General features: G+C 49.9%; 2 protein-coding genes and 1 non-coding gene across 3 annotated transcripts in view; 2 read left to right on the top strand and 1 right to left on the bottom strand.

The window, feature by feature from the left end:
• Positions 1–21086, top strand: part of LOC122401075 (lysine-specific histone demethylase 1A) — an 87416-nt gene extending 66330 nt beyond the window's left edge. Inside the window, exons 11-14 of the mRNA XM_043403013.1 lie at positions 17678–17970; positions 18666–18878; positions 18948–19146; positions 19582–21086. Of these exons, the coding sequence (XP_043258948.1) occupies positions 17678–17970; positions 18666–18878; positions 18948–19146; positions 19582–19766 (890 nt within the window). The 3' untranslated portion in view covers positions 19767–21086. The remainder of the gene's footprint in view (positions 1–17677; positions 17971–18665; positions 18879–18947; positions 19147–19581) is intronic.
• Positions 21087–21815: 729 nt separating this feature from the next.
• Positions 21816–21966, bottom strand: LOC122401120. The gene has a single exon (XR_006259422.1). It is a non-coding gene; the product is annotated as a U1 spliceosomal RNA (small nuclear RNA).
• A 1427-nt stretch (positions 21967–23393) lies between these two features.
• LOC122401079 (vicilin-like seed storage protein At2g18540) lies at positions 23394–25393 on the top strand. Its single transcript, XM_043403016.1, has 2 exons — positions 23394–23664; positions 24054–25393. The coding sequence occupies exons 1-2, from the start codon at positions 23394–23396 to the stop codon at positions 25391–25393; spliced, it is 1611 nt and encodes a 536-aa protein (XP_043258951.1).
• The last annotated feature ends 1477 nt before the right edge of the window (positions 25394–26870 follow it).

Below are 26870 nucleotides of genomic sequence, written 5' to 3' on the forward strand. Positions count from 1 at the left end.
GTGCATCACGGTTTAAGGGGAATGCGGTACTACGAGTAAGTAGAATAGGAACGTCGCGCCGCGACGCGACGTCCGTAAATTTCCCTTGCAAAGCCTGGCAGTAACGGCTGACCCAGTACGGCCTCTTTTCCTCCGTACAAGCGAGTGTCATCTTTCGTACGGCTAGTTTCCACATTGCTTCCTGCAAGAACAACTCGGAATTCAAAGACGCGACTGCGTTTGCGTAACTGCCTTCGGAAAGGAGAAAGAACTTTGACTGGAACCGCGCGTACCCGTGAAACAGGGGGCTCTAATTCTAACTGGGGCTGTGCTAGATTCTGTAACGGAAGATGTTACGGGCGGCGGAAAAGTACCTCTCGCGATGGTCGATAGTGGAAAGCTCGTTCCAAAGGTATTCCGACGCGTTGGGTCTGGCGTTGGACGGGTCACGCGTCAAGTTTTCCAACCGTTGAGACGCGCTCGTGATTAATCGAAATGAATCAGCACCGGGTGAAGCTCGGTTGCTCGGGCGCACGATACGAGAAGACGGCCTTCCGATCGGGGTGGGCGTAAACTATTACACACATCGGCAGGAGATGTCAGCCAGGCCGAGTGTTGTTATTAATTAAACGGCTGACCGATAGGCATCAACCGGCACGCCAAATTCCCTCGCGGCCCTTCTTCCCTATTAGACATCATTTGTCTTTGCTACCGGCGATGCCTCCGCGCTACCTTTTTATCGCGCGGCCCACCCCACCGACTACGAGATAGCCTTCTCTATGGGACCAGATTTAATCGTCCCTTATCGTTTCGACGAAGCGATTCGTTCTCCTTTTAATAGGCGTCATTAGACACGACGACTCGCCGGCACGCTCGTAAACGAACAGAAAAATACGCGTCACTGTTTATTGAAATTGCAACGGTGTGCAAGTACGCGAACAAAAGCGATAAATATCTCGCGTTCGTTCGGTCCTTTCGTCTGCTGGCATAACTGGGATCGCGAGATTCTATTTCCATTAGATCCCGGCTGGATAAAATTACTAATTCCCGCGTCCCTTTTTTTACACGCGTACGATAGCGGTGTCCGCGCGGCTCTTTCGCACGGAACCGAATAAATTTCTCTCTCGGAATATCGAAATAATCAGTCGACGATCGATCATCCGAGACCTTCAAAATTTTAATCATGTTACATCCATCTCCATTCAGACGTATCCTCGACGATTCATTGATCTATCGCTATTGGCAGCGGTACGCGGCGCTGCAATTTCAATAAACAATGCTGCGCATGACTCGCTTAAACGCCGTTGAAAGCGAATCGCGCCCATTTTTTATTCCCTCCCCTCGACGAAACATTTATTATCACGGACATCGCGAGCACGGTCGCGGCCGGAGGAAATGAAAAAGAAGAACCCCGAGATGAATATGCATAGAGGAGCGTTAAAAGCGCGAGTAAAGGGCGCGTTCGCGATAATACATCACCGGCACAATGCCGGGAATAAGTAAATGAATTAATCAGAATCCGTCTTGTTTGATAGCGAGTCGCTTTGTCCGGTCACCGGTGCAATTACCGCCGCGCCAAATATGTCGTACGCACCTGTGTAACTAAATAACAGCCAATCCAACACCGGTCGGGCACCGGTTGGCCGTTCGCGAGGACCGAACACAGACGTCGTCCCCGTCGACGACGATATTTTCCCTTCGGAGGGCGCGCGGTCTGCGATGCCACGGAGTTTCGCGTGGTTCGGTTTGAATCATCGTTTCTCATCAACGCGGTGAAAAATCTCTCTAGGTATCGATCGGGCAACTATCGTATCGTTATGCCCCGACAGATACATACGGCTTATTAATATTAATGAATGGCCTCTCATAAGTTCTCCTTGATTTATGTCTCCAAGTCCTACGCCAATGTATAAGCTTGTTGCCCCGCCGTAAATCTTGCCCGGCGTAGCGGGACAAAAGTAATTTCTGTACGTTATTTGTATTTTTAACAGGTTCCTCCTTTTCTCCCGGTGAGTCCTCGTTTCGTCGCTTCTCCCTTCCATCGCGCGCGGCCGAACGTGCTAACGACGCGTGCAGCAATCGAATTCGCCGTCTACGAGAGAGCCATTATCTAGCGAACGAGCGTTTCTCCTCGCCCCCGGCCTAGGAATTCAAGCCTCGGGCGAAGATGCTCGTACTTTCGAGATCCGCGGTCTCGTCTCGACCGCGTCTACGCGGATCCTCGTTACCGGCCCGACCTTTCAACACCCACTGCTCGAAACAATTCGCCAAACGGTCCTCCGGACGACGCCTCTACGTGCCAGTTATCGTACAAGGCTCGTCAAAAAAGTAATACCCCTTTTCAAATAACAAGAACATTCTTTTACTTCTAATGCAATCGGAGCACTCGAAGCAGACGTTCCCCAGCACCTGTACATCGAAACTTTTCTCCATGTCGCAAGACGGAAAATCCTAACGCAGTCGAGGTAGTCAAGCTAGTTATCTCGTTACAGGCAGACCGTTGGGAATGTCAAGTTTGCTAGAGAGCTTAACGAATCGCGATCTTACCGACTAAATAGGAAAATTCCTGAATAGGAATCCGAGGACCGGTTGTTGTTTACGGGCAAGGCCTAGACAAGGTCGATCCTAGCGATTGCGATCGAATGTCCGTAGTACCAGCGGAGACTGAGCGATCGTACCGATCGCAATCGACTCAACGAAAGCGAAAGAGATCATAGAATCAGGAAAAGATGCGACGATCGATACGCGACGTGCCCTATCCTTGCCTACAGCTATATTTATCGGTTAAAGGAGTACCTATTGTGGTACAGAGGGTGTCCTAGTGCAATATTGGGCTAAGAAGAAAGTTATCGTGATTTTTTACCCCTGCTTCGATTTTCCCTTATCTCTCGAAGGTGAGGCGACCATCCTCGTAACTCGTGTTCTCCGAAGCAGCTATTCAAGGCACCGGATACCAACTGCAGGTTCTGCCGACGGCTGTTTCTTTTAACAAGGCTCCCGGGGCGTTGAGCGACTAATTTGATTAAAGTTGAAACGTCCCGGTAGCACCTTATCGTCGGTGGGCCGTGGGTGCCGTTGGTACGGGTATTCCACGGAAAACGGAGGATAAGTTTCCGGCGAACGCGGACAGTGAATTATGGGCGTTATTGTCCGCCCGCGAACAACAGGCCGCCTCATTACATGTGGGAATTATTGACGGCAGACCGCCTCGGTGGCTCTCCTAAGCAGCCCTACGTGCCGAGCCATCTTCTACCTCCGTCGCCTCCGCTTTACCTTACCTCAGGTCAGCTTGCTTCGTAATACCCTCGTTTTTTTTCTCTTTCTTTCTCTCCTTTTTTTTCTTGTTTCGTTTCCTTCTTCGACCCTGTGCTCGCGCGTGTCCTTGCTCCTTCGCCGTTCGTTATCGCGGCCTCTTCTCTAGGAGGTTTGCCGCGACGCGTTTGCGTGTCCTCGTTCACGGGAGCCCCTTATACGAGAGAATATGGCTGCTCGTTGCAATTCGAAGTTATCGACGACAGTGGCGGCGGGTCGCGGAGGAGCTGGGATACAAGGACGAGAGACTGCTTGGGAATTGCGGGGTTGGTTTATGTAGGGACGGGGACCGAGCGAGACAGCTTCGTGCCGAGCATTAAATTAAACAGTCACTCGAGAGGGTTATAAGTCCCGGGGATGAAATCGTAGACGCGGAAGTTGAAATAATGTAAATGTCTCGTTGTGACCGGGGACGACGTTAACCGGCGGAACTTGTTTATCGACTCCCCTTCCGGGTAACTTTTAAATGCGAGTCGAGTGCCACGACCAACTTATCCGACCACCCTGTAGGGTGAACCTCGCCGTCCCTGCGTTTCACGGGAAGGTCGTTGGAATGCGTCGCGTTGCTTCTAATAAGATTGGAAGCTGAAAAAATGCTCGACGGCGAACCGCATCCCCCGCGATCTAAACCCCCGGCGACAAAGTTTTCTTCTCTTTTATAGTAGGCTGGGGCTGGGGATACGGCTCGTCGGCTGGTCTTGTAACCGAGACGGCCGGAATCAAATCGAAGGCAACATTCTGGTCTGCTCCGTGCTCTATCCAGCCGGGCTTTTGTCCGTGGTTCGGTTGCTGATAAATTATAGACTCGATCGTATGGAAGAGATCCAAGAGAAAACGACTTTAAGCGTTGTTCGAACCGGGTAGGCAAAACTTGGCGGAAAGTCGAAGGGGGGCACGCGGTTTCGGCAAGCAGATCATTTTCGTGGCACGAAACGGGGATGGAATGCCTCGATATCGAGCGGATCAGACGAGAAAGGTCATTTTATTCTCGCACACCGGCTCATCTCGCGCGACGACCAGGTGGACTTTCTAAACGAGCACAGAAGGATGGAGAGAGAGGGGCTCTCCTGGAATCCGCTCTCGTGCGGATTTGCGCATTTCGTGAGAATTGCGAAGACCTTTTAAAGAGGCTGACACTAATTAATTCTCGAACGAGATACGATCGTGCGCACAATAAACAGGAGAAAGTCGCCATTAACTGCCAGAAAAATCTGGCCGCTTGTTAAGAGAGGCTCGGGCGAGTATCGTTATAAAGCTGATCGAAGATAACCTGATATATTAACGTATAGTGTAACCCCTTTTTATCCGTGGAAATGCTTGCCCGTTACGTGCACCTACTGTCCTATTCGGCTAACGGTTTATTAAAGAATCGTCGTCGGTAGCGCTCGTAATTCGCAACCGTGGCGCATGCAACTATTCGCGTGCACGTAATGCACGCGAAGAATCGTACGGGAATTCCGTGAACGCTTGTAACGCTCGTTGGCTTACAAGCTTCCAACGACAGATACACACCGCCCTGTCAATCGGGACGCAGCTTTTTTCTAACAAGGACGCGCTACTCCGATATATTCCTCTTCCTTTCTCTAAATACTTTCGACTAATTACGCGGCTGACGAAAATCGAGCGTGAGAAACGAGACGCCTGAACGTTGTACACTCAGATACCGTTCTATTTGTATTTAGAGAAATCCATTGTACGCGTACAAGATCCATGTTCGAAAGAGAAGAAAGTATCGTCTTCTCCGCGTTAATTCGTCGGGGAACGTGCAACGAGCACGCCTTGAAAGTACGTTTTACGGGGTTCTGTTATCGCGGGAATTGCACGTATCGCGCTACCAAACGATTCTTTTCGATGCTCGTCGAGACGATCCGGGGTGTTTCGCTCGTTTCGGGACAAAGTATCCCGTGGCGCGTTATTCAATTCAACGGCCGAGGAACGCAAGACAAACATCAATGATCCCGAGCCGTCGAATCGACACGGCGATTCGGGAAAGTGCACGTTAGCCGAGCGTGTTGAAAAATCGAGGGAACGACGCGCCGGCCATTACCGGCAACCACAATCATTTGTGACGGATAAAGCCACGCATTACCAAGATTCCAGCCCGTTGGTTCTCGATCGGGCAGATTCATCGGGCCGCCGAGTCCCTATAAATTTAAAGGAGCGTCTCGAACCGGAGATTCCATAACGATCCTTCCCGATCGTATCGTCTCTTCTCCGTATTTACGTAGACCGATACGTATCTCGCGTTGATGTCCGCCGGAACGACCGGCAAACCGTTTTCATACGTGTCCCGTCGACGACGGCAGACGCTCCGTTCCCGTCTGCTTTCGATCGTAACGCGACAATGTTCGGCTCGGGAATGTGCACGCCCCCGCGAGAATTCGATTTCGCGCACGAATAAACGTAAACGTCCGCGGGAATCAGCCTTTCGGGAACCCAGCGTTCGCGATGTTGCTCGGTTTTGCGCGAAATGCTCTTCCGCGCGTCCAGTTTACCGCCCAACGACTCGCGACGCGTAAATTTTCTTCGAAAGAACCTTCTGGTTCCTCGATGAGTCTCGATTCTCAAAATGAAATCCGAACTGCTCGCGGGCGCGATTTTCCAGGCTCCGTCGTCCAACGGATTGACCCTTGAATTCCTTTAGGGCCAGCGATCGGCAAACTGTCAGCGAGGAAGAGGGTAAGTGTCTCGGTCGCGGGAACGGCATCGACGAGTCGCAGCTGCGAGGCGAAGGCAGCGGGCGCTCGCTCGCGCGGAGGGGCCCGGTCGGCCAGAGCGTGGGCCACGGCGTAATAAATTTCACCCGGTAAAAACGGCATGCTGGGTTACGAGAGATTGATGGAGCGACGCGCGAGGTGAGAGCGCGCGAGGCCCGTAAGCGGCCTTTTGCCCACTGACAGTGATCATCAAAGCAGAAAAAGTTGCCACCCGGAAAGTTTGGCTCGCCGGACCGCCCTCGATTGAGGCTAACCGCTGTAATGACCACGGCCCTGGCCGCTTGAAAATAATTTTGACTCAATTACGCGAGGCCCTCGCCTCGCCTCGCCTTGCTTCGCCTCGTCTCGGCTCAGCTCCGCTCCGCTCGGCGTAATACCATCGTGCGCCGCGTAGACTTTATTGTTAGTCGAAGAACCGGACGCGGCTCGGGGATATGCGCGAACTCGATCTTCGTCTTGCGGGGACGCCACGCTCGTTACGCGCCGTGACTGGGTTCCTTTCGGTTCGGATGTTTTGTTTAAAAACCGCCGCGGGAGGAAGTTTCTCAATGCTCTTACCCACCCCCCGGCCCCATTTAATGGCCCCGAAAAGGGAATTTCCGCTTTATCGCGATTAACCCTTTTTTACCCTAGCCGGACGGTCATCCGTCGGTCGTGTTCGTCGGTCTGCCGCCACGGAGGATTCAACTGTGACGTCGTTTCACGCGGCGGAGGTAATTGGCAACACGTGTGCCTGCGATGGCCGCATCGGAACCCGGGCCCCTGATATCGAGCTACCATTCCTGATCGATTGGTTATTTAACGCTCACCGCGTCGAACTATTTGTCTAGTAAACTGTTTGCGATTCTAGTTAACCGTTTGTCATTGTGCTCGAATACGCGGGCTGCTGCGTCCCTTTAAACGGTTAGCCAGATTTAGGACGCATCGTTACGCTCATGTTTTTCGTTAATCTATAAACAACTATCGTAAATCTGACTTTTCTCGTTGTATCAAAGGATTTAATCGCTAATATAATAGAAATTTATAACTTTTGCCATTTTCCACACCCTTGGCGCTATTTGTAATATTCGTTGTGGCGAGGTTGAAAAGTTCCTGGAGGATTCAGTTTTCGCATCGCTCGGACCGTGCACCTTCTCGCGCGGCGCATTCTTCCTTCGACGCCCGCTGCGTTGCCTGCAGCCAGGGGTAACGACTTTTCTCGTCGAACCGAATATCCATACCCGTGTACGAACGTTTTACATCGAGCACCGGTCGAATCGTATATAACGCGAACCATCAAAACGCGCTTAAAGCAAACCGAGTTATTACGAGCAAATACGCGATAGCTGGTTCAGGGGCCGCGATGCCACGTTGTAAATCAACCGAGCGACCCGCGTGCTCGTTCTCTCGCCTAGTCGCAGCTTCTCCTTTCCCACCGATTAATATTTACACTACCCCTGATCCGCGTTGCCCAAGGTCCCGAGTAGACGCCCGAGAGAGGAGGAGTATCGAAAGAAAACCTTTTTACCGCGGTAGAACGAGAGACGAGAGGAGGTTTTGCGAACCTTGGAGAGGCTCGCGTCGATGCTCCTTGGATCCTGCTTCTCGTACGATCTGCGGAAAAATACGGGAGATCGGGATACGCGGACGGGAACGGGGGACCCGAGGGATTCTGACGGATTATATTGACTTGTGAGCAGGATGAATAAGCAACCGTTCGAAGTGTATCGAGGCCGAGATGACGATGCTTTACGATCGAAGATAACGCGGCGAAGACTATACGCCAATTTCAAACCGCGTTCCCCCCGGAGGGATTAATCGACCCTCGTTTAAACCTTCGGCGCTGCTCGTGCTTCTTCCATTTTTTAAATCCTCCCGGCATCATCCTGCCCGTCCGACGAGGCGGTTCCACGTACGCGCGCAGCCTCGCCGCGCCTGTGTAGGTAACTACTCTAATTATCGAGATCTCACGTAAAACGAGTATGTAAACATAAATCGACAATCTTGTCGAGTCAAGCCGCGGCGATCGCTTAACTGCGCCCGCCGAACGAATTTTTCTTCCGGTGACCGCGGCGTGTCCTTGACGTCTTATTACGCCGATTAAAACCTGCGCCCCGTACCCACCCCTTTAACCCCCTCGCCCTTTCTCTCTCCTTCCACCCTGTGTTACCCGTTCCTCTTTCATCTCCTTTTACCCTTCGAGATAATACTTTCGCCGCTTATCACGACGTTTTTTCACTTTGTAATCCTTAGCTGAAGGCGGTAGGTAGAACGAGAGGAAATTCCTCCCCGGGATCCTTTATAATATCTTATTTTCTCCCCTGTTATGGGAACGATCGCTCGTTTCTTTTCCGTCTTGCCACGCGCTCCTCTGCCCCCGATGCGATTAACTGATTTTCTCTCGCAGAGGGATTACGCGTTCGATTTCCACCGATTATTAATAACGAACCACAACGCGAATTAGTGTTTATTTGAATGAACAAAGTAAAACACACGTACACGTATATCTATCGTAAAGGGAATGCGCGAAGGGTACCATATTCCATCGTGGCTCGATCGCTCGAGTACCTAAGTACGGCCCTGTGCAGAGATACGTGCCGTAGAGCAATGGCGTCTCATAAACGTGGTTAGCAGCCTGGCAGCCGTCGGAGATATCTGAAACAAAAAACAGACATTGATTTCTAATCTATACAAGTGCCATTTCGTTGCGATAAAAGTGACAACAAACGTTGCAAATTTGTAATTTAACTCTTGTGAATTGTACAGCTGTTCTTCTCGCACGCAATAGCTATGACATCGTATCTGGTCCTCTTTAACGCGTCGCCATTTACTAGATCAAAGACACTAGTATTCAGCTTCTTGGCAAAGTATCTATTTGCATACGCGTCGCAATTTTCAAAGATCCTTTGTCGATGACAGAGCCATTGGAGCATACTTGGAACCGTAATTGTTTTCGAAGGTACGCTGCGATTGGTAATCGTTTCCCGCGAACCGATTCTTTTGCCGAACGAATGACGAACGTTTTCCTGGCTGGAGGCAAAATGAGTTCTTGCACGCACGCACACGGTCCGGTAGCCGGCGAAACGGAGAAAAATCCGTTCCCCGCGGAGAAAAAGAGTCGTCCTCCCTGTCGCGAGTCGTTCTAAAATTATCCAGACGCGTCGCACCACGCTAACTACACCGTTCACCTGGATGTACGAACGTTATTACCGGCCGTCCGCCGTGGATTGGTTTTAATAAGCTGCTCGGTGAAAAATTCCGCGAATGATCCGTGTTCTTGGACGCAGCGGCGGTCTCTTGTCGCGGAATACCCGCGATCTCGTTACAAATTTCCATTCCCTTCTCGTCGAGCTCCGGAGAACCCCTACAACGTGGCCGAACACGGTAGCCGTTCAGCTGTCGCTTGAACCAATTGCCGTCTTTGTAATTACACTGATAATATACATATAACGCTTCATTTTCGAAGAATCCTGCGAGCATGCATTTATTTAGAATACCAGGAAACGCTTTTGATCCATCGAATCCGGCCGAAACGTCGCTAGAATTTTTATTCCAACAATGGACGAACGGTTTTTGAATATTTTTCAAAGGGGGCGGGAGGTGTTAAAAATTGGTGAGAAAAGTAGATCGCGGAGGGTGAGAAGTTAGAACATAGCACGAATAAGTCGAGACGAACAAGACGTAGGAGGAACGTGGCGAGGAGAGAAGAGGGAAGCGGCGGAGGACCGAAGGGAAACGGAATGGAGCGCGCACGCGAAAAAGGGCCCCGCGTAAATTGAAAGGGGGCACGGCTGTCTTGTTGTGTTTAAAAAGGCAATTTGCGGGCCTGAGATACGGCCTATATATTACGGCGCAACTGGTACGGGTGGTGGGAGATAGCTCGCTCGATAGCGCCCCTTTGCTCTCCGCCTGGACCAGACGGGAACGAAAGGGGTCTTTCCGTGGGCCTTACCGTGCCCCTTGTCGACTACACGTTCCTCGTAGCCAGCGATGGACTCAACATCCCTCGAATCTTTCCTTTCGCGACGAAACTTTTTTCCCATTTTGTCCATTCACCTCGAAGCGTCGAGTCCATCGAACAATTTCGTAAGCAAACATGGGCCGAGATCCTATACCAAATCCTCGATTGCATTCACGAATAGTTTACGAATAGTTAATTAATTCCGAAATATACAAAATTCTGATTTCAACGAGAATTTAGAAATGCGCATAATCGAACTTGAAGTTGTCGATCATCCCCATCGAAGCTGCGTACGTTGGTACAATATTCGAGGGACGTTGCTCGAAAGTTTGCGAGAGTGGAACCGAAACGCCCATCGCTACTCGAATCCCTTTCGGCGCGCGCCCTGTTCCCCCTCGTCCGGCGGGGAGGGGCCCGTTATCCCCACCACCGGCATCCGGCAAATGCATTTCTTGTGTAGCCCGCTGCTCGTTTGCGGACGATACGATTTACTCCCGGTATATAGTCGTATTCAAATATCTTCTTGCCGCGAGCTGGCCCTTTGCGTTCTTCTTCCTTCGTTGGTTCCTCGTTCTCTCGGTCTCCCCTCTCCCCCTCCCCCTGCTTTCTATTCCTTTTACCTCTATCCGCCTTTTCACTTTAACGCCTCCGCCGCTCTCTCACTTTTACGCACTCCCGCCGCGCATACTTACGCGCAATCCACATTACCGCGAACACTGTCCACCCTAACGACCACCTAATTCTCTGCAGTTCCGAGCGACTAATAGACTGGCCGGCGCGTCTTACGGCGAGCGCTCCTTCGGTGGTTTAATTATTGCCGGACTCTAGCGGGAGGATAAAGTTGCCGCGTCAAGAGGCGCTCGATACCGCGCCGTTTCCCTCGTTTGCGGCCTTCCTTGCTCTCTAACCATCGATCCTGTTGCTTCTACTCGCGGGAAATTTTCTACAAGGGTATTACGTTTCGAGAATGCTCGACGGTGATACTTTACCACCGTGCAACAGTTTACCAAAAAATTATCTTTCAATCGAGAATGCTGCACTATTAATCTTGTTTCCTTTTTCGTTTCAATGTAGGGATTTGTAAAATACTCGAAAGAAATTATCAGTACCTTTTACGGTCAGTAACTTTCAAAATCGACAGGGACATGGAAAAATTGGCAGGGATAGATCGGTGCCTCAATTTTTCGGCAAAAAAAAAATTTCAAATCATTCTGGAAAAATTATTTTCAGTTGTAGGGGTCAATTACAATCATTTTTGGTCAACAGACCTACCTCTGAAATCCTACTCAGTTTCGAGAAAAAAATTCATTACCGAAAATATGATTTCAGGCCAGAAATGTCCTCCCGAAATTCCATGCGTATCTTTAAAACATCGTAGCTTCTGAACGGATTGAAGGATTTTAATGTTTCAAACGGCAAATAACGCGTATTTTAGTGAAGAATATGTAGAAATTCTAAAAATATTGAAGAAGTTGTTCCTTGACCCCGTAAAGTGAGGAAAACCTCATAAAAAGGGTCCAATTTTCAAACGGCCATAACTTCTACAATAGTAAAGGTATCTCATTGAAATTCTTTTCTAGAGCAGAGCCCATGGGTACCTACAAAAAAGTATTATACAACTTTTCTGTAGACCGTCAAACAAATTTATTAAAAATGAAAAACCAATTTCCAAAAAAAATCGAACATACCGGTGCCTCAATTTTTTGGCGAAAAAAAAATTTCAAATCATTCTGGAAAAATTATTTTCGGTTGCAGGGGTCAATTACAATAATTTTTGGTTAACAGACCTACCCCCGAAATCTTAGTCAGTTTCAAGAAAAAAAATTCTTTGCGTTTGTTTATTCCGTTAAAAAAATATATTGGATGTAAGGTCTACTTGTATACCTCGTCCATGATCCATGTATCCTTTCTGTTGTACCGACTCGGGGAGGAGCAGTTTTCACGTTCCGCCGCGGATGTCGCTCCTCCACCAGCTCCAACGCCGCGGCGACGATGCTCCAGGTTCGCAATCGTTACCATATCGATCCTCCAAAGCAGAAAATTCTTTAGCCGTCTAGCCGTCGCTTCGTTTGCTCGTATTCGCGTGCAACAAAGTTCGCGTAGGAAAAATAGGTCGATACCTGTTCGCGGGGTACATTAATGTCCGCGCGAAGAATTTCTTTGATCGTTACGGCCGGATCGCGGGTAAACGCATCTGTACAAGCTCATTTGCACAGAATGTGTGACAATTGTAATAAATCGCCGCTCGATATCGATCTCCTCGAACGTTACTTACTAGCGCGATCTAGGAATCTCGCGTTCCCCCGGTAGTTTCCTCGGGCCGGCGTCATAAATTCCGTACAGGCTCCAATTAACTTTATCGCAATCTGAACAAATTATACAGAACGCTGCCGATGGTAAATCCAACGGCGCGACCAGGACGCCGAGATAACGCGCAAGAAGAAACGGGACCGCCGAAACGACAATGGGCAACGTTTATTTTTCGCCGAGGGTCTCCGTACTTACGATTCCTTTCGACGGATTCTGTAAAAACCAAGAAGAAGTAGCAATCGCGACGTGAGTCAGACCGCGGGAAAATCGAACGTTCCGAAAGTTCTAACGACCGATTGGTTTTACTCCGTATTCGGTTAGCAGGAGGAATCTCAATGTTCCGCATGGTTCCATTATGGCACCTGATACTCTCGGCCAGTACGGCCTCTCCGCGGAGACACTTTCGCGCGTTTAGCCGCGTCCGTTTGTCCAGCGAATTCCATTGGGGAACGCACAGGAGGAGTCGCGGTTCGGAATGTTAGCGTAATAGCCCGACGAACGAGACGTCGTCGCAGACAGTTATGATTAATACGAGAAACAGCGGTCCTGGCATTCGTTCAAACTTTCATCCTATTAATCTTATTATGTCGCGCCTAAGCGTCCCGGAAGTTTACCCGTCGTTTCGACCGCGGTGCTACGGGCCCGGTTAATCGCTAATTTATGTGTAATGCGTCTGTTTGCGCGTCAACATCCAGCAGAGCGCGTTGCGTCGCTTAATCTCACCTGCACAGACCCGGTAATAAGACGGCGTCTGTCTGGGCGCGTTAAGCGAATCGGAGTTCATTTTCGATCGCAACACGGTTGGGAACGCGTTCATTGTTAACCACGCCACGGTAGCGTAACGAGGAGTTCGCGAACCGGAGTTGTACGACGCCCCACCGCACCCGTGTACACTAATTTCCACGGTGTTTCTGAACGACCCTCTGTCGCGCGACAAACCGAAGCACTGGGATATTTACCGTCGGGGGGGGAGGGTGAAAGTGCCTCGTTCTCTACCTTTTCCGCAAATATTGTTCTTTTGCGTTCTACTACATTTAAGCGAGACTGCTTTGAATCCAATTCGCAACAGTTTGCGAGGGACGATCCATTTCGCTATTGATTCCGAGGTACACCTTGTCAAACGAAAACGGTTCTGCCATGGCAAGAACAAATTCCATCCGAACTGCACGTTTTTTGAACGCGCATCAGGGAGGTTCGACTCGAGGTTTGCAGTTTTTAAACAGTTACGAAAGTAGAAACATTATATCGTCGATTGTTCTGAAAATCCTTGACCTCGAGACGCACGAGGTAAAATGTCTGGTTTATTTCGTTGAAAGACGTACGATTTATCGGTTGGCTGGCCCGTAGAAGTCAATTCGCGTCGCGTAAACGGTTGGGAGGACGATCTTCCCGAGCAAGAGGATACCCTCAAAGGTCAATCAGTTTCTTCCAGACCACGCGTCAGCAGCAGCAGCCTAACGTCGAAGCTGTTTGTTTGTTAAATATTTGCTTCCGTTAAGCAGGAGTTGGGGTTTCATCGAAGACCGGGTCGCAAAGGTGGAAGTACACCTGCAAGAACCGCACGAGCGGTCTTCCCGATTCCCGAAAATCAATGTTTGCTCGACGAGGCAAATGAGACTTCCTCTCCCTTACGTATGCTTTCGAGAGTCGCAACGCGGAATGTTGATGTAACGGTTGGTTGAACACGAAAAGCAACCCCCCTCACCGATCTTCCGTACTTCTACACCACCGCTTAGAACTTGGAGCACATGCGTCAACGAGAAGACAATTTTCAAAATGTAAATTACCTCTGGAAACCCGATCCAATCCCATTACGTCCGTACAAAGCTTGTCTTTTTCTACTTGGTATCTATATTGTGGTACGTGCTGTTAATTGTTCGTTAAATGATAAAAAAAATGCCGCGGCTGAAGATAATCATGGAGATCAGGTTTCCTGGCCGAAGCGTGCGAATAGTTTTACTAATTAGCCTCGAATCGATTAATGTAGCAGATAAAACTTTGTATAATATTTAGTTACCATTCATTGTTTGTAAATAATGGAAACCTCTACCCGAGAAACACTGAAACTGAAGCCGTTCTTCGCGAAGCAGCTTCTCTGATTCCGAGGAGCAGTCAGGTTCATTAGCGGAAGATTGATTTCTCCCTCGAGTGTTTGTATTTCTTTTTTTTTAAATAGCAACTAATTAGTGTAATGACATGTTGCGAGTTAACATTGTCTCGGAGCCAAAATCCCTTTTTCTTATAACTTTCAGCGTTATCGCTGTTTATACGAACCAATTGGAAATTTGCTGCTGGTTAGTTGACCTGGAAAAGCATGGTCCGAGCAAGGGAAAGTTCCATCGAAACGCTGGTACCGTAACGGGCCTGGTTAGATTCGTTATCGTTGGTTCTGCTTTCTTAGCGTTATCTAAGGAAGGAGTCATCATCGAAGGTCGGATCACGCTCCTTTCGGCGTCGATCGGTAAAATGTAAATTCGGTATCCGTGGCTCCGGAACGTTTGATCAACTGTGTATGCATGCAGGAACATGTTGCTAGCGAAAGCTACCCGGCCGGGCGGCCGTCACCCTCTCTCCGATTTGGTCTCTGGCGTGTTCCGGCACGTTTACGTGGCGCGCAAAAACCGCGGCAGAGCGTCGTCGGTGCGTTGAACTCGGCAGAGAGTTCTGCCAGTCTCTCTCTCTTGGGGCCGTTTCAGTATTTGACTGTTCGAGCAGGACGTCGGGTGCGCGGAGCTCCCGCCCCGTCGGTCGTCCCCCCGCGACTCGGTTGCCCTCTTCGTCGGCCTCGCGCGCCCCACCGTCCTCGGCCTCTTTCTCTCTTTGGCCGTCCCTCGCTGTTCCGCTCCCGGCTGCACTTCGACTCCTGTCGAGACGACAGAACGCCATAAGCAACCAATTTAAATGTAAATTGAAAACCACCGCGGCATACAAATTGTTCGACTCGCCGTCAAAAAATACTGCGAGCAAAGATCAAACGGAAGACAAGACGCGAGAGGGTAGCGTAAGCTCGCTGGCTCGGTCGCTCGCTCGCTCGCTCTGGCACAGGGCCCCCGACGATACGGCCGACGATAGAACGAGAAAAGCCGCGTCGCCTCGTACCCCGGGATCGTTCTCCAGAGTACGCCGCTCTCTCTCACCGCTGATAAATTCTTCTTTAAATATTTGCCTTCACGCGCGCGCAACAGAGACCGAGCAAACAAGAGACCGACCGGTGAACCTCGTCGCCAGGAAGTTCCGGTTAACGCGTGGCCCGCGCCTCTTCCGTACCGCGAACCGTTTACCCGGAGACATGGATTTTTCATCCCCGCGCGGACGATATTTTCACCCAACATCTTCCTAACGGGTGCAATTTTACAAGTTTGCTCTTTTCGAAACACGCGGTCAATGGCCAGCGAAAAATTGCTCTTTGTCTCGCGATTGCGTTAAATCAGTCTATCGCGAGGATACGTATCTTCGTAGGAATAACATTAGCAAAGAGAACGCAGGCGGTCTTTTCGTCTTATCGTCCCTTCGACTCTCCCGTCTATCCATAGTCGTCGTAGCAACGTTTATCGCTCCTTTTAGCCCCCATAAATGTACCGAGAGTGGAGCGTACGGCGAACGCGCGGAACGGAAATACGTATAACAAATTTTTGATTCTGCAAGGGTAAAGTATATCCAGCGTGCTGAAATATTCACTCGGAACGTTCGAACCGAAAGCAGGAAATGAAACTCGCTGAAAGCGTGTTCCGTTTGCTTTTTTCTTTCCCCCGATTTTAGAGATGACTTTTTGATAAAAATGAACGTTGGAACGATATCGTCGATCTCCGAGTAGAATAGAAATATTTCATTGCTAGAAAATTGTTAGTCGTACTTTTGACGTATGGAATCAATTGTCGCGTCGGATAATTGATAGACTATGATGGACTAAAGTTTTAAAGTTAATTATTCTCGATACTGTCTTCTCTTCCGATAACGGTATTATAACCTCGTCGTAATTCTGTGCAACTAAAGTAATAGGATTACTTTGTAAGAAGCGCTTGGACGTTCGATTAACGAGAAAAGGTCCGGAATTGTTCGCCTTCGGATGCTGCGTTATTGAAAGGGAGTCGGGAGAAATGTAATGCTCGGTATCGTTTGTTCGAAATATCGAAAGAAGAGAGAAACGTGTCTCGTTTGGAGGATTCTGGAAGAACTGTCGCGCGGTGAAATCGAAACCGGATCGGTTCTGGTTCTCGGTGGACAATTTCCATCGACTCGGAACCGGCTGCCTCATTGCGAGGAATTAATTTCCCATTCGAGAGTGAACGAGACGAGGACGAGGGGTGGGGTGGAGGGTCGACTTACCATAATTTTGGTAGCAGCGGATCGTTCCCTTGACTGGCTGTTGAATATTCCCTCGCTTATTAGAAAGGGTTTCTGTAATCGACGCCAGACACGAGCGAGAGTCTACCCGACTCCGGCGCACCGGTGTAGCCGCCAGTCAAATGGATTCCAATTAAAGTAATAACGAATCCGGCGTGTCGTTTCGTCGCAAATAATCGTGCGTGGATCGAACCGCGTCGCGCGTCGCGTCTCTCGATCGACCGGTCGCCGTTCCACCGCACGCATTGGTCCCCCGCACCAAGCCACGGGATAAAGAACAGCCTCGAAATGCTTGACGTCGAATTTAAATCGGTCGAATTAACGAAACGACGAGGCGGTTCTCGCTCGCGACGCGACGATAAATTTCGAGAAGATCGGCCCGAACCACTCGAAAACAACGTGTCCCGCGAATCCGCCGCCCAAACTTTTCCATCTTCCTCCAGCACCGCCACCCCCTTATATTTCTCGCAACGACTCGATAGCGCGATAATTCAAATTACAATGCGCTCTGGCACGAGAACGCGTAAATTTAAATTTCCGAAATGGCGTTCGCCGATAGGAGAGTGCTTGTTAGCACACCGGTGGCCATCAACATAATTAACCCCCTAAGTGGAGACGCCTGTGTATCATTATTAGTACATGCGCAGCCGATGTTATGGGGTTCGAATGTGCTTACGAGAATTTAGGGCCGCGTCAGGTGTCCTGATTTAGCCGCGCTAATGCGAAATATCCAATTAAACGGCAATGGAGCCTTTATCGCTCCCGATGACGTCGGCCCACGGAATTTTACCGCCGCCGGGGCCACCCTTGCGCGTGCCGTGGCAATCATTCTTTTCGCGCGTCTTATCCGTCCGTTAAGTAAAATCGTAATAACAAGTATACCGATTTCTCGGTGCACGGTCTTTTATCACCGAGTTGAAGTACACGGCTATCTACTTTATCGTTTGAAAGAAACGTGTTGCAAGCTCGAAGCGAGGTGGTGAAAATTTTAGCCGGATCGGCCCCGCGTCAGTTTTCTCGAAAGAAAGGAGCAGCGAGAATAAATTGTATGATCTTTTGGTGCATTGGTTCGCAGTTCGCAACGGATATTCGTGCGTACCTGTTGCTCTGTCGGAAGGCCTGGACATCCGATTGAACACAGCTGCCAGGGCGGTGCGATACGGGGTAAATGGCGTAGAAGTGTGGGCAGCACCCTCGCGCAGCCCCCACACAAATCACACTGTCTACAAGGCGGACGCTGTGCTGGTCACGCTGCCGCTGGGCGTTCTGAAGGCTTCCGCCCCGCCGTCCGCGGTCGCCTTCAACCCGCCGCTTCCGGACTGGAAGTCTCAGGCCATTCAGAGGCTCGGGTTCGGCAATTTAAATAAGGTAAAGCCCCGCGAGCGGACGGGGGCCTCCCCTCGTATTCTCCTCGTGGCCTTCGCGGGCCGGGGCACGTTGATTTATGCGCCCGGCGAAAACGACGATCGAACTTGTCGAGCGTTGCTCGAATGAGATATATTGTGATCCGGCGGTCTCCTTTCGTCGCGAGCAGCGAGCAGCGAGCGGTGACGTGGCTCGTGTCGCTTCTTACGCCGGGACACGTTCCTTTTACGGCCTCCCGGACGGGACCGCTTTACGACCGCTGCGCGTCCGTACTTTCGCATGCGAAATTAAAGGCTCATCGCGTTCCTGAAACGGGCTACGGCTGTCAGGATTTCTCGCCCGATAGCCGCTGAAACGGAATAAATTTTGGGTAATTTGGATGAATCGAGCAGGGCAGCGCGCAACCGTTCCCCGATTCCGGGAGATCCGTCTTCCGGAGACGCGTCTTGCTCCTGCGGTGACCACTCGCCGCGTCTCGCGACGACAAAATTTTACACGTTTCTTGCTAGGTAAAACAAAGAGCAAATTGTTCGCGGAGCAAGTATGTTATAGCCTAGAGCGACGATCGCGAGTCGTTGATCTTTTAAGCGGTATCGAAACGGGCCGCGAGTCTGCGTGCTCGTGGAGAATAATCGTTGCAGGATTCCACAGGAGATTAAGGGATAGAGTAAGTAACGCCGGTAAATCCGTCACGTTAGGTGGTGCTGTGCTTTGAGCGGATCTTCTGGGACCCGACCGCCAATCTGTTCGGCCACGTGGGAAGCACGACAGCGTCGCGCGGGGAGCTTTTCCTCTTCTGGAATTTGTACAAGGCGCCCGTGCTGTTGGCACTAGTGGCCGGCGAGGCGGCCTGCGTGATGGAAAACGTCAGCGACGACGTCATCGTCGGACGCTGCATCGCCGTGTTGAAGGTAAATCGAACAGAGTTGAAGATATCATCGGTGCAGCGGACGATGGAAGTTTCATGCGGAACCTTTCAGGGTATTTTCGGGAATCAAGTGGTCCCTCAGCCCCGGGAAAGCGTGGTGACGAGATGGAGGGCGGACCCCTGGGCTAGAGGCTCCTACAGTTTCGTCGCGGTCGGCAGTTCTGGCAGCGATTACGATCTCTTAGCAGCACCGGTCGCGCCGCCGACCACCCCCGGCGCCCCAGCCTTGCAGCCGAGAGTCTTTTTCGCAGGTAAATGTTTAGACTCCGCGACATTTCGAGCCGCTGCTTATTTTGCGTTTGCCTTTTTTACCGGGACAAAGTCGACCGACTTCTTTTTTCACCGGCGGAACCAACTTGCTTCCTGCCTTTATGGACAATCTCGCTCGTCTCGTCTCGAGAAACTCCGCTTTTCTGTACCTTTTTTTACGCTCGCGAAGAATCGCTCAAGAGGATTTAAACAGCTTCGTAATTGGTGCACCGAATTTTAAGAGTCATTGGTCCGTATCGACTTCGATAATGCCTATTTACGGGCTCGATAAAATCATACCTTCGCGTAGTTTCTCGTGAAGAAGAAGGTTCGAGCGATTTGATCTTGTCTGCATTTTTGTTTCGTCTTTGTGAAAAGGCTCGGTCGGCGCATGATTTTTTGCGGGACCAAAGAAGATTTTAATTCCGTGGTTTCAGGCGAGCATACCATAAGAAATTATCCGGCCACCGTGCACGGCGCGTTCCTCAGCGGGCTGCGCGAGGGTGGACGTATCGCCGACCAGCTCTGCGGAAGCCCGTACGCGCCGCCAACGATGCCGACTTCCGTTCCACCGCCGTCGGGAATTCCGTCGGCGACCACTGGCACCAGCTCCACGCCTTAGTCGTTCCCGCGAGAAACGTCACGTTCGAACGACGATGACCGTGTTGTTTTCGCTAGGACGACGGACAAACAGGAACACACAATAACCCTCCAGAATGAACGCGGTTGAACCGTTTCACCCGAGATTTTGGTTAACCATGCGCGTATACGACTATCCGGATGTGAATTAGTTAGGAAAATCTGTCGATAACCGGATCCTCGATCCGTTTGACGCGCGTTACCTCTCCGATCCTGCTACGGTTCGACCGTCCATCCTCTGAATTGGCCCACGAACGAGGAGCTACGCGTATTATTCTTCGGAGCGAGTAATTCTTCGCGCTAACATCTCGCTATACAATTAAGCTTACTCTTGCATTTAAAACTATCGCGCGCACGCGTTAACGCCGGTTATGTCACGAGCATCATGGATTATGATGGCTGCAATTCAGCCGTTCTCTTCAAAAATAATGTTAATGTCGCGTTAATATAAGTACCATGGTACTCGTGATGTGTAATTTAGCGACACCCAGTGCAGAAGATTGGAAAGATGGAAGGAGCGTAGCAGGATCATATCGATTCATAATAGAATAGATTCGTGCCTTTGCTTCGTTCCGCCTTTGTGAACCCTTAGTTTGTATCATACTATAGAATCGGTCCATTGTACTCTTAGCGTATTCTGTTACATGAAATAATCTTTTTTACCAGCTTGAAACTGTATGCATGCTTCGTAAACGTCTCTGTCCGGATCTTTCTGGCCTATCGTGCTTCCGTTGCTCGTCGACGCGTTCTCCCGATCGTCGCCAGTTTCCAGCACCGCTCGAGCGAGTCGCTCCGCACCGTTTCGCTTCGCTGGATCGGAACAGACGTTTTTGTCGCCTCGAGTGTTCGCGAATTACCCGCCGCGAGAGCCGTGGCCAAGCGCGTCTCCGCGGCGCTCGGCTGGCGTCCAGTTCGCTAATCGGTTGGACGTCGCGACGCCTAATGGACCAAACGGTTTCCTAATGGACGGATCGTGGCTTCGTCGAAGGACGATCGCGTTCTCTGATGCGGCGTTCGCCGGTGACCGATCCAGGAAATTATCGATCACCTGACGGAGAGAACTCGATCCTCCGCGATCCTCCGCGTTCCCTCCGCGTCTTGGACGTTCGAATCGACGCGGATGAAACGAGGTTTGCGTCCCCAACGCACACGTATCTCTTTAAGACATTCCAACCTGGTGGAACGCATTCGATCGCGCGCGAGAACCGTATTGGCGAACCGATTGCGAGCACGCGCAACAATGTGTAAAATTAAATAGTTTATACACGAAAAGCTCATGTATATTGCGATTAAAAGGCAGAGAGTTGTTACGATAGCGAGGAGATCGACTGGGTTCGTTTTATTATTGCGTCCATCACCCTGTTGCGACTGTTCGCGCTGTAATGCCGGGACTTATAGTCGCGAGCTTCCCAGAGATCGCGTTTCAGTCAATGGTAATGCTTCTGTACGATCGTTTCGACCCATTTCGACGAAGATTCCCGATGATCGAGTGAGCCACCATTGTCAGAACGTCTCGAACCTCGGCGTTCTCGCTGCCCTCGAGACGATCTTTTCCGTTGTCCGAGGAACACTCGGGGGTAAGTTAAGCTGTGCAATAAGAAATGTCAATGTCTCAAGAGAGGATTCCTGACGACTATACGACTCGTAACTAGGTGAATTCGTTGCCGTGTCGCGCGCCACTCGTCGCTGTTCCCAGCGGTTTCTTCCCCGAAGCGTCTTCGACCCGCGACAAAAAAGTCCTTCTCTCGGCTCTTTCATCAAACGATCGCCCGTCTCTTCCTCTCGATGTATCTCTCTTTCGCGTACCCGGAAAACGCATCTTACCTCCGCGAAATACGCCGTTTAAAGAAGACGTCTCGCAGAACGAAATGGGTTACGCGTTTCCCTGAATCTTATCGAGCATTGCTTTATCCAACTCCTCCAGCAACGATTGCGGTGGAATCGATTGCTTCCACTCGATAACAGGAATACCAGAATATTTTTATTCGACGGGCAGCAGCACGAAGAAATTTTGTTGGACGATTACGTGTATGGTGGGGTCTCCATTCCGGCGAGAACCCCACACTGTCAAAAATTAAACGCACAAATACTCTCGTTAGGAGTACTTACAGGCTTCAGCTCGTGGCCTCTCGCCCGGGGGAACCACCTCGTTGATCATGGTATCCCCTACGCCAGGTTAGTATGAATCGGTTAGTTTTCCGACCCAATCATTAATCCTTTGGTTCGCGTTTTCACCTTCGAGAAAACCACGGAATCGATGCTCCACCCATCGGTAATTCGGACAAACTATCGCGATATTTGACTAACGAATCTGCGATTCGTCGGTTGATCGATTAAACACAAAGTTCCGGTGCCTTCCACTTTGCCGGAAACCATTCTTGGCGAGCAGAGTTTAACACCTCGCCATCATCTAACTCGTCACTGTTCCTTTAATATATTAAGATCAACATATTTCTGCAAGCATTGCACGCACAAACATCAAATAGTATACGTTTGACAAATTATAATTAATTTATAACGCAGACCTTTTGGTCATCTTTTTAGAAAGAACGTAAGTTCGGACTATTTTCCGTTTGACGCGCAAATCCGCGAATGCGAATCTAGTTTACGAAAATTGTTGGGAGACAGAGGATCGATCGGCATCAGGGAATCTTTCTTCGTCGTATCGTCTCTGCAGAGTTTCTTTTTTAATAAAAGCGTAGGATTTTCTCTATGGAAAAATCCTCTCCCGGTTTCCCGTCGAATGGAACGAATCACTTATAGTCGAGGGAACGAGAAGAGAAAATTATTCGCGTCTCCGTGTGTTTCGTTGGAGACTCGTCGGTTTATCGTGGGATCGGGGCTCGCGTTCTCGCATAATTTGCAACCCGACGCGTGCAATCGCTCCGGCTTTCAGCTCCGCGAAATTTCCTGCCTAAATCGGGGATATTGTGAGCTTGATTACTTCGATATAGATATTGCGTTACAGCCATGCCCGGGGGCGTGTAATCGAACTACGCCAAGTCTTGTAAACTCGATGAACTTGAAAGACGAGCAGCCACTTCGTCGAAGTCCTGAAGTTTCGCCGGCGCGCAATGTTAGCACTTTCTCATCGAGTTTGTATTGCTCTTGTTTCTGATCCGACGATTTTACGCCGAATTCTGCCGGATAATTACTTTCTTACTGCGAGAACGCCGTTCAAAGTTAATCCCGTAATTTTAATATTGCCGAAACGTCGGGAGATTTGGGCCCGATAATTCCGAGAATACCGATAGCTGAAAGTTCGAGAACACCGAGAGAGTTTAAACTATGCGCAGGGAGGATTCTTCGTCTTCCTACATATCTATCGTTTCTTCCCCGTCACTAACCGATTAAAAGAGCTTGAAAATTCTTACTCTCCTGCTGCTTTTAGTTTCGCAAAGAGCGTGGGACACCCTACAATACTCTACATCAAACAGAAGTTTTCTTTTCGGTGCAAATTAGCCCTAGTTCCACGCTCTTTCCACGAACTCGAATATTAATTCGATAGGGTCGGTGATCGTCATAGTAACGGTAAACACCGATTCAAACGTCGGGGACGTTTCGCGGACTGTTCGACTAGGGCCATTCTAACGCAGCAATTCTTCGAAGCATGAGTATCTTTCCGTTGCAAAACGTACAATGCGGTCCCCTGAAGCCGCGAAAGTACCCCCAAGCCGTGGTCGGGTCCCCGAAAGGGGCTATTGGCTACAGATTGCGGGAACGCGCCTGCAGGATCGTCGAGCTCCAGGATAGATCCGCATTCGAACGCTACGAGGCGGAGAGGCGAAGAGAGTACGAGCATGTGACGAAGACTATGGACTTCGAGGAGCAGACGGGTAGGAAGATCGGCAGGAAGAAAGTCTGGGAGCATGTTCAGCAAGGTACTTAGGAAGACGCCGTGCGTTCGCGACGCGGCTCCGTGTAAGTGGAATCTTCGTAGAGGCGTTTTGGTGATAATCGTTTTAGAATTGTGTCCTCGCGAGACCATTGCACGCTTCCAAACATATTCTCGAAATCGTTTCTAGGTTAAGAATTGTATCGTTGCGGGAAATATAAGGAAAATTTCCGATCTAGGAGTCTAAACGAGATAACCGTATGTGATTTTCAGTATTTTATTTACTAATCCTCGAGAAATTCTAGCTTCTCAGGAGTATGTACATGTGAAACAACAAAATGTCTTATATTTTTAAACTGTATGACATTTTCGAGATACGCCTTGGGCAGCATTGATTGCTTTTCGGGCATCGTTAACAGTTGCTCGATGTCGCAGGATTGGCAGCCTACGAAGAAGGCGTGAAAGCGCGACGGGAGAAGCTGCGAGAGTTGCTGTTACGGGAACAAATGGGCCTGACACGCGAGGTGGTGGAGCAGGCTCAGCACGGAGACGACGATAGAATGAACGAGATGCGCCAGAAGACCGAGGAGCTGCGAAGACGGCGAGAGGAGCAACGGCTGGCTCTGGTGGCCGCGAAGAGGATGCAGCAGTACATAGCCCAGTGCCCGGATCTACGCGAGAAAATAGTAAAGAAGTACACGAATGAGGCGAAGGAGATCAACCTGGCTCAAATGGAGGACAACGCGGCCAAGAGACGGGCAGAGGAGGAAACCGAGAAGCTGTGGCACTCTTTGATGCTAAAAGAAGTTGAAGCTAAGAAGGAAAGAGAAGTGGAGGAAACGAAGAAACGCTGCTTGGCTAATCAGGAGGCGACCACGACTTTGGCTATGCAGATGGCGGGAAAGCTGGCCCTCGACGAGCGGAAGAAACAGGTGCAGAAAGAGGACAGGGAGTACCTGGACTGTCTGTTGGAAGTGATGCGTCGAGAGGAGCTGGAAAACCTGGAAAAGGCGCGACAGAAGAGGGAAAACCTGAAGAAGGACTTGCAGGGACAAATACTGATCGCCAAGAGACAGTTGGCCGAACGAGCTCGTCGGGAAGCCGAGTTGGACAACTTGCGACAGACTATCACGGACGAGGAGCTGGCCAAGGAACGGGATACCATCAAAGAAGCCAGCGCGGCTCTGCGCAACGAGCTACTGGCCTACCTCGGCTATATGGAAAATCTGAGGAAAGAGGAGGCCAGAAGGAACATCGAGTTGGACCGTATAGTGGAGGAGGAAATGAAGAAAGCTAACGCGAAGCGCGATCTCGCGAGGAAGGAGTCGAAAGAGGCCAGGCAAAGAGGCCTTCGGGAGTGTCTTCGGGGTCTCGATGAACAACTGAGGCTCAAGTGCGAGAAGGAGAGGGGGGAACAGGAACGTCGTAAGTTGGAGAAGGAGGCGATGGAAAAAGAGATCGAGCTGGAGGGCAAATTGGCTGCTCGCGCAAGAGAGGAAGCGAGGAACAGGAGGCAGTGTTACAAGAAGGAACTGGAGGAGCAGTGGAGCCACGCGGACGACGCTCGCCGTCGCGAGCTCGAGGAGGAGGAGAAGCTGCGCCTCGAGGAGTCGAAACGTCAGCAGGAGTATCAGAGGCTCACCGAAGAACTCCTGTTGGCTTCCGAGAATATCACCCCGCATCCGTTTAAGATTTTGCTCAAAGAGTGCGCGGCACGCTACGCCGCCGAAAAAGAGGATCAGTGTTACTGTCCACCATCCTTACCCGCGGAGTAACTGCATGCTTTGATGTATCGAAAGGGCGGTCAGGATTCTAATATTGAGCAGGAGTTGGGGGTCGAAGATTCTATCGTAAAAGTGGAAACGCATGCTTGGTATGAAAATTTATTATTTTAATAAAATCTGTAGATTGCGTAAAATTGCGTCAGAGGTGCAAAATATTAGCGGTCTGGTAAATATATAATATTTCGAGCCGATGATATATGACACTATTAATGAGAACGTCCAGCAAATAACGAAGATTTTATTCTATACCCCGTCGGTGGACATATACGATGATCTATACGATGATCCATAGCGCAGTTCGTACTGCAGGTACCATCTGTGGCGAGCGGCCGAAACATCGTTCACCTCGGTCACCGGTAACTCAGCTCCCTGCAAGATTATCGATCCCTCCCGGCACGATACGTTCTTCTTTTTTCATCGAAAGCATCTCCAACGCGTTTTCAAAAATTGTTTCAACCATGCTTAAAGTAACTGTCGCCGGAGAAGATTTGTCTACACTACGTTTTCGGTGACATACATTTTTCCGCGACGGGAATGCACTTTGACGGGCGAACATTTTCGGACAACTTTACCAGCGAAACGGGAAAAAGCAATAAAAGCGAATAATTTTGCTCGTCAATTTGCAGCGAATAAATTGTTGTCAATTTGGAAACTCGTAAAATAGAATTGCGTGCGCATAATTTCGTCCTCGGAAACGTTATTATTGCCTACGACGGTCGCAGACGAGTTCGTCGATCGATTAAAATTAATTACAAAACCGGGATGAAACGTCACTGTTTTACAAGATTTTAATTTCGCTAAAAATAGATTTACGGCGAACCAGTCCAAAGTGTAAATTGACGCTCCAATTGAAACGAATAACATAACTTGCTCGGTCGGAGTAGAAACCGTAAATTACCTCCGGTCGTTCGATTATTGAAAAACAGGCGACACGGTCCGCGTTGAAAAAGAGAACAGGATCAACGAGCGTTCGCGCTGAAAAATTAAACGCAAATTAATCGTCTGGCCTCGAGGTTCGTCGGCTCGATGATTTGGCAATCTAACGCGTTTCGCGCTATTCGTGTATTTCCATTTCTTACGCCGGTAAAAATGGCAAATTCTATAAAAATTCGATAATTAATTTTTACTCCGACAACCAGCGTATAATTGAAACTCGAATTATCTATAAAGTAGGTTCGCTTAACTGCGAACGCGCTTCGTAACTCCAGTCGTATAGAAAGCACGCAGAAGCGTCTGCGATGAAAAGGAAGAAGTTCGGTGGAGAAAGGTGGAGGCTGGGGGTGAGTGTTTCGAAGCGAAACACGCTTAACGCAGAATTTGAAGTATGAATACGGATCAGAGCCACCGTTAGAGTCACGGTGTCGCCCAAGATACTCGCACTTGTCCGCGACGCTCCGAACGTCTTCCACGGTTATGCTCGTGTCTGTTCTGCGAATGCTAATGCACGTATACACGCAGAACGTATTAC

The sequence above is a fragment of the Colletes gigas genome, unplaced genomic scaffold (genome assembly GCF_013123115.1).
Source record: "Colletes gigas isolate AHSC1104 unplaced genomic scaffold, ASM1312311v1 Colletes_gigas_Sc00021, whole genome shotgun sequence".
Classification (NCBI taxonomy): Eukaryota; Metazoa; Arthropoda; class Insecta; order Hymenoptera; family Colletidae; genus Colletes; species Colletes gigas.

Excerpts from the sequence above, each read along its gene's own strand:
- LOC122401079 (XM_043403016.1), top strand. The coding sequence starts at position 23,394 with ATGAGTATCTTTCCGTTGCAAAACGTACAATGCGGTCCCCTGAAGCCG. Across the intron at positions 23,665-24,053 it reads CTGGGAGCATGTTCAGCAAG|GATTGGCAGCCTACGAAGAA; the intron begins GTACTTAGGAAG and ends TCGATGTCGCAG.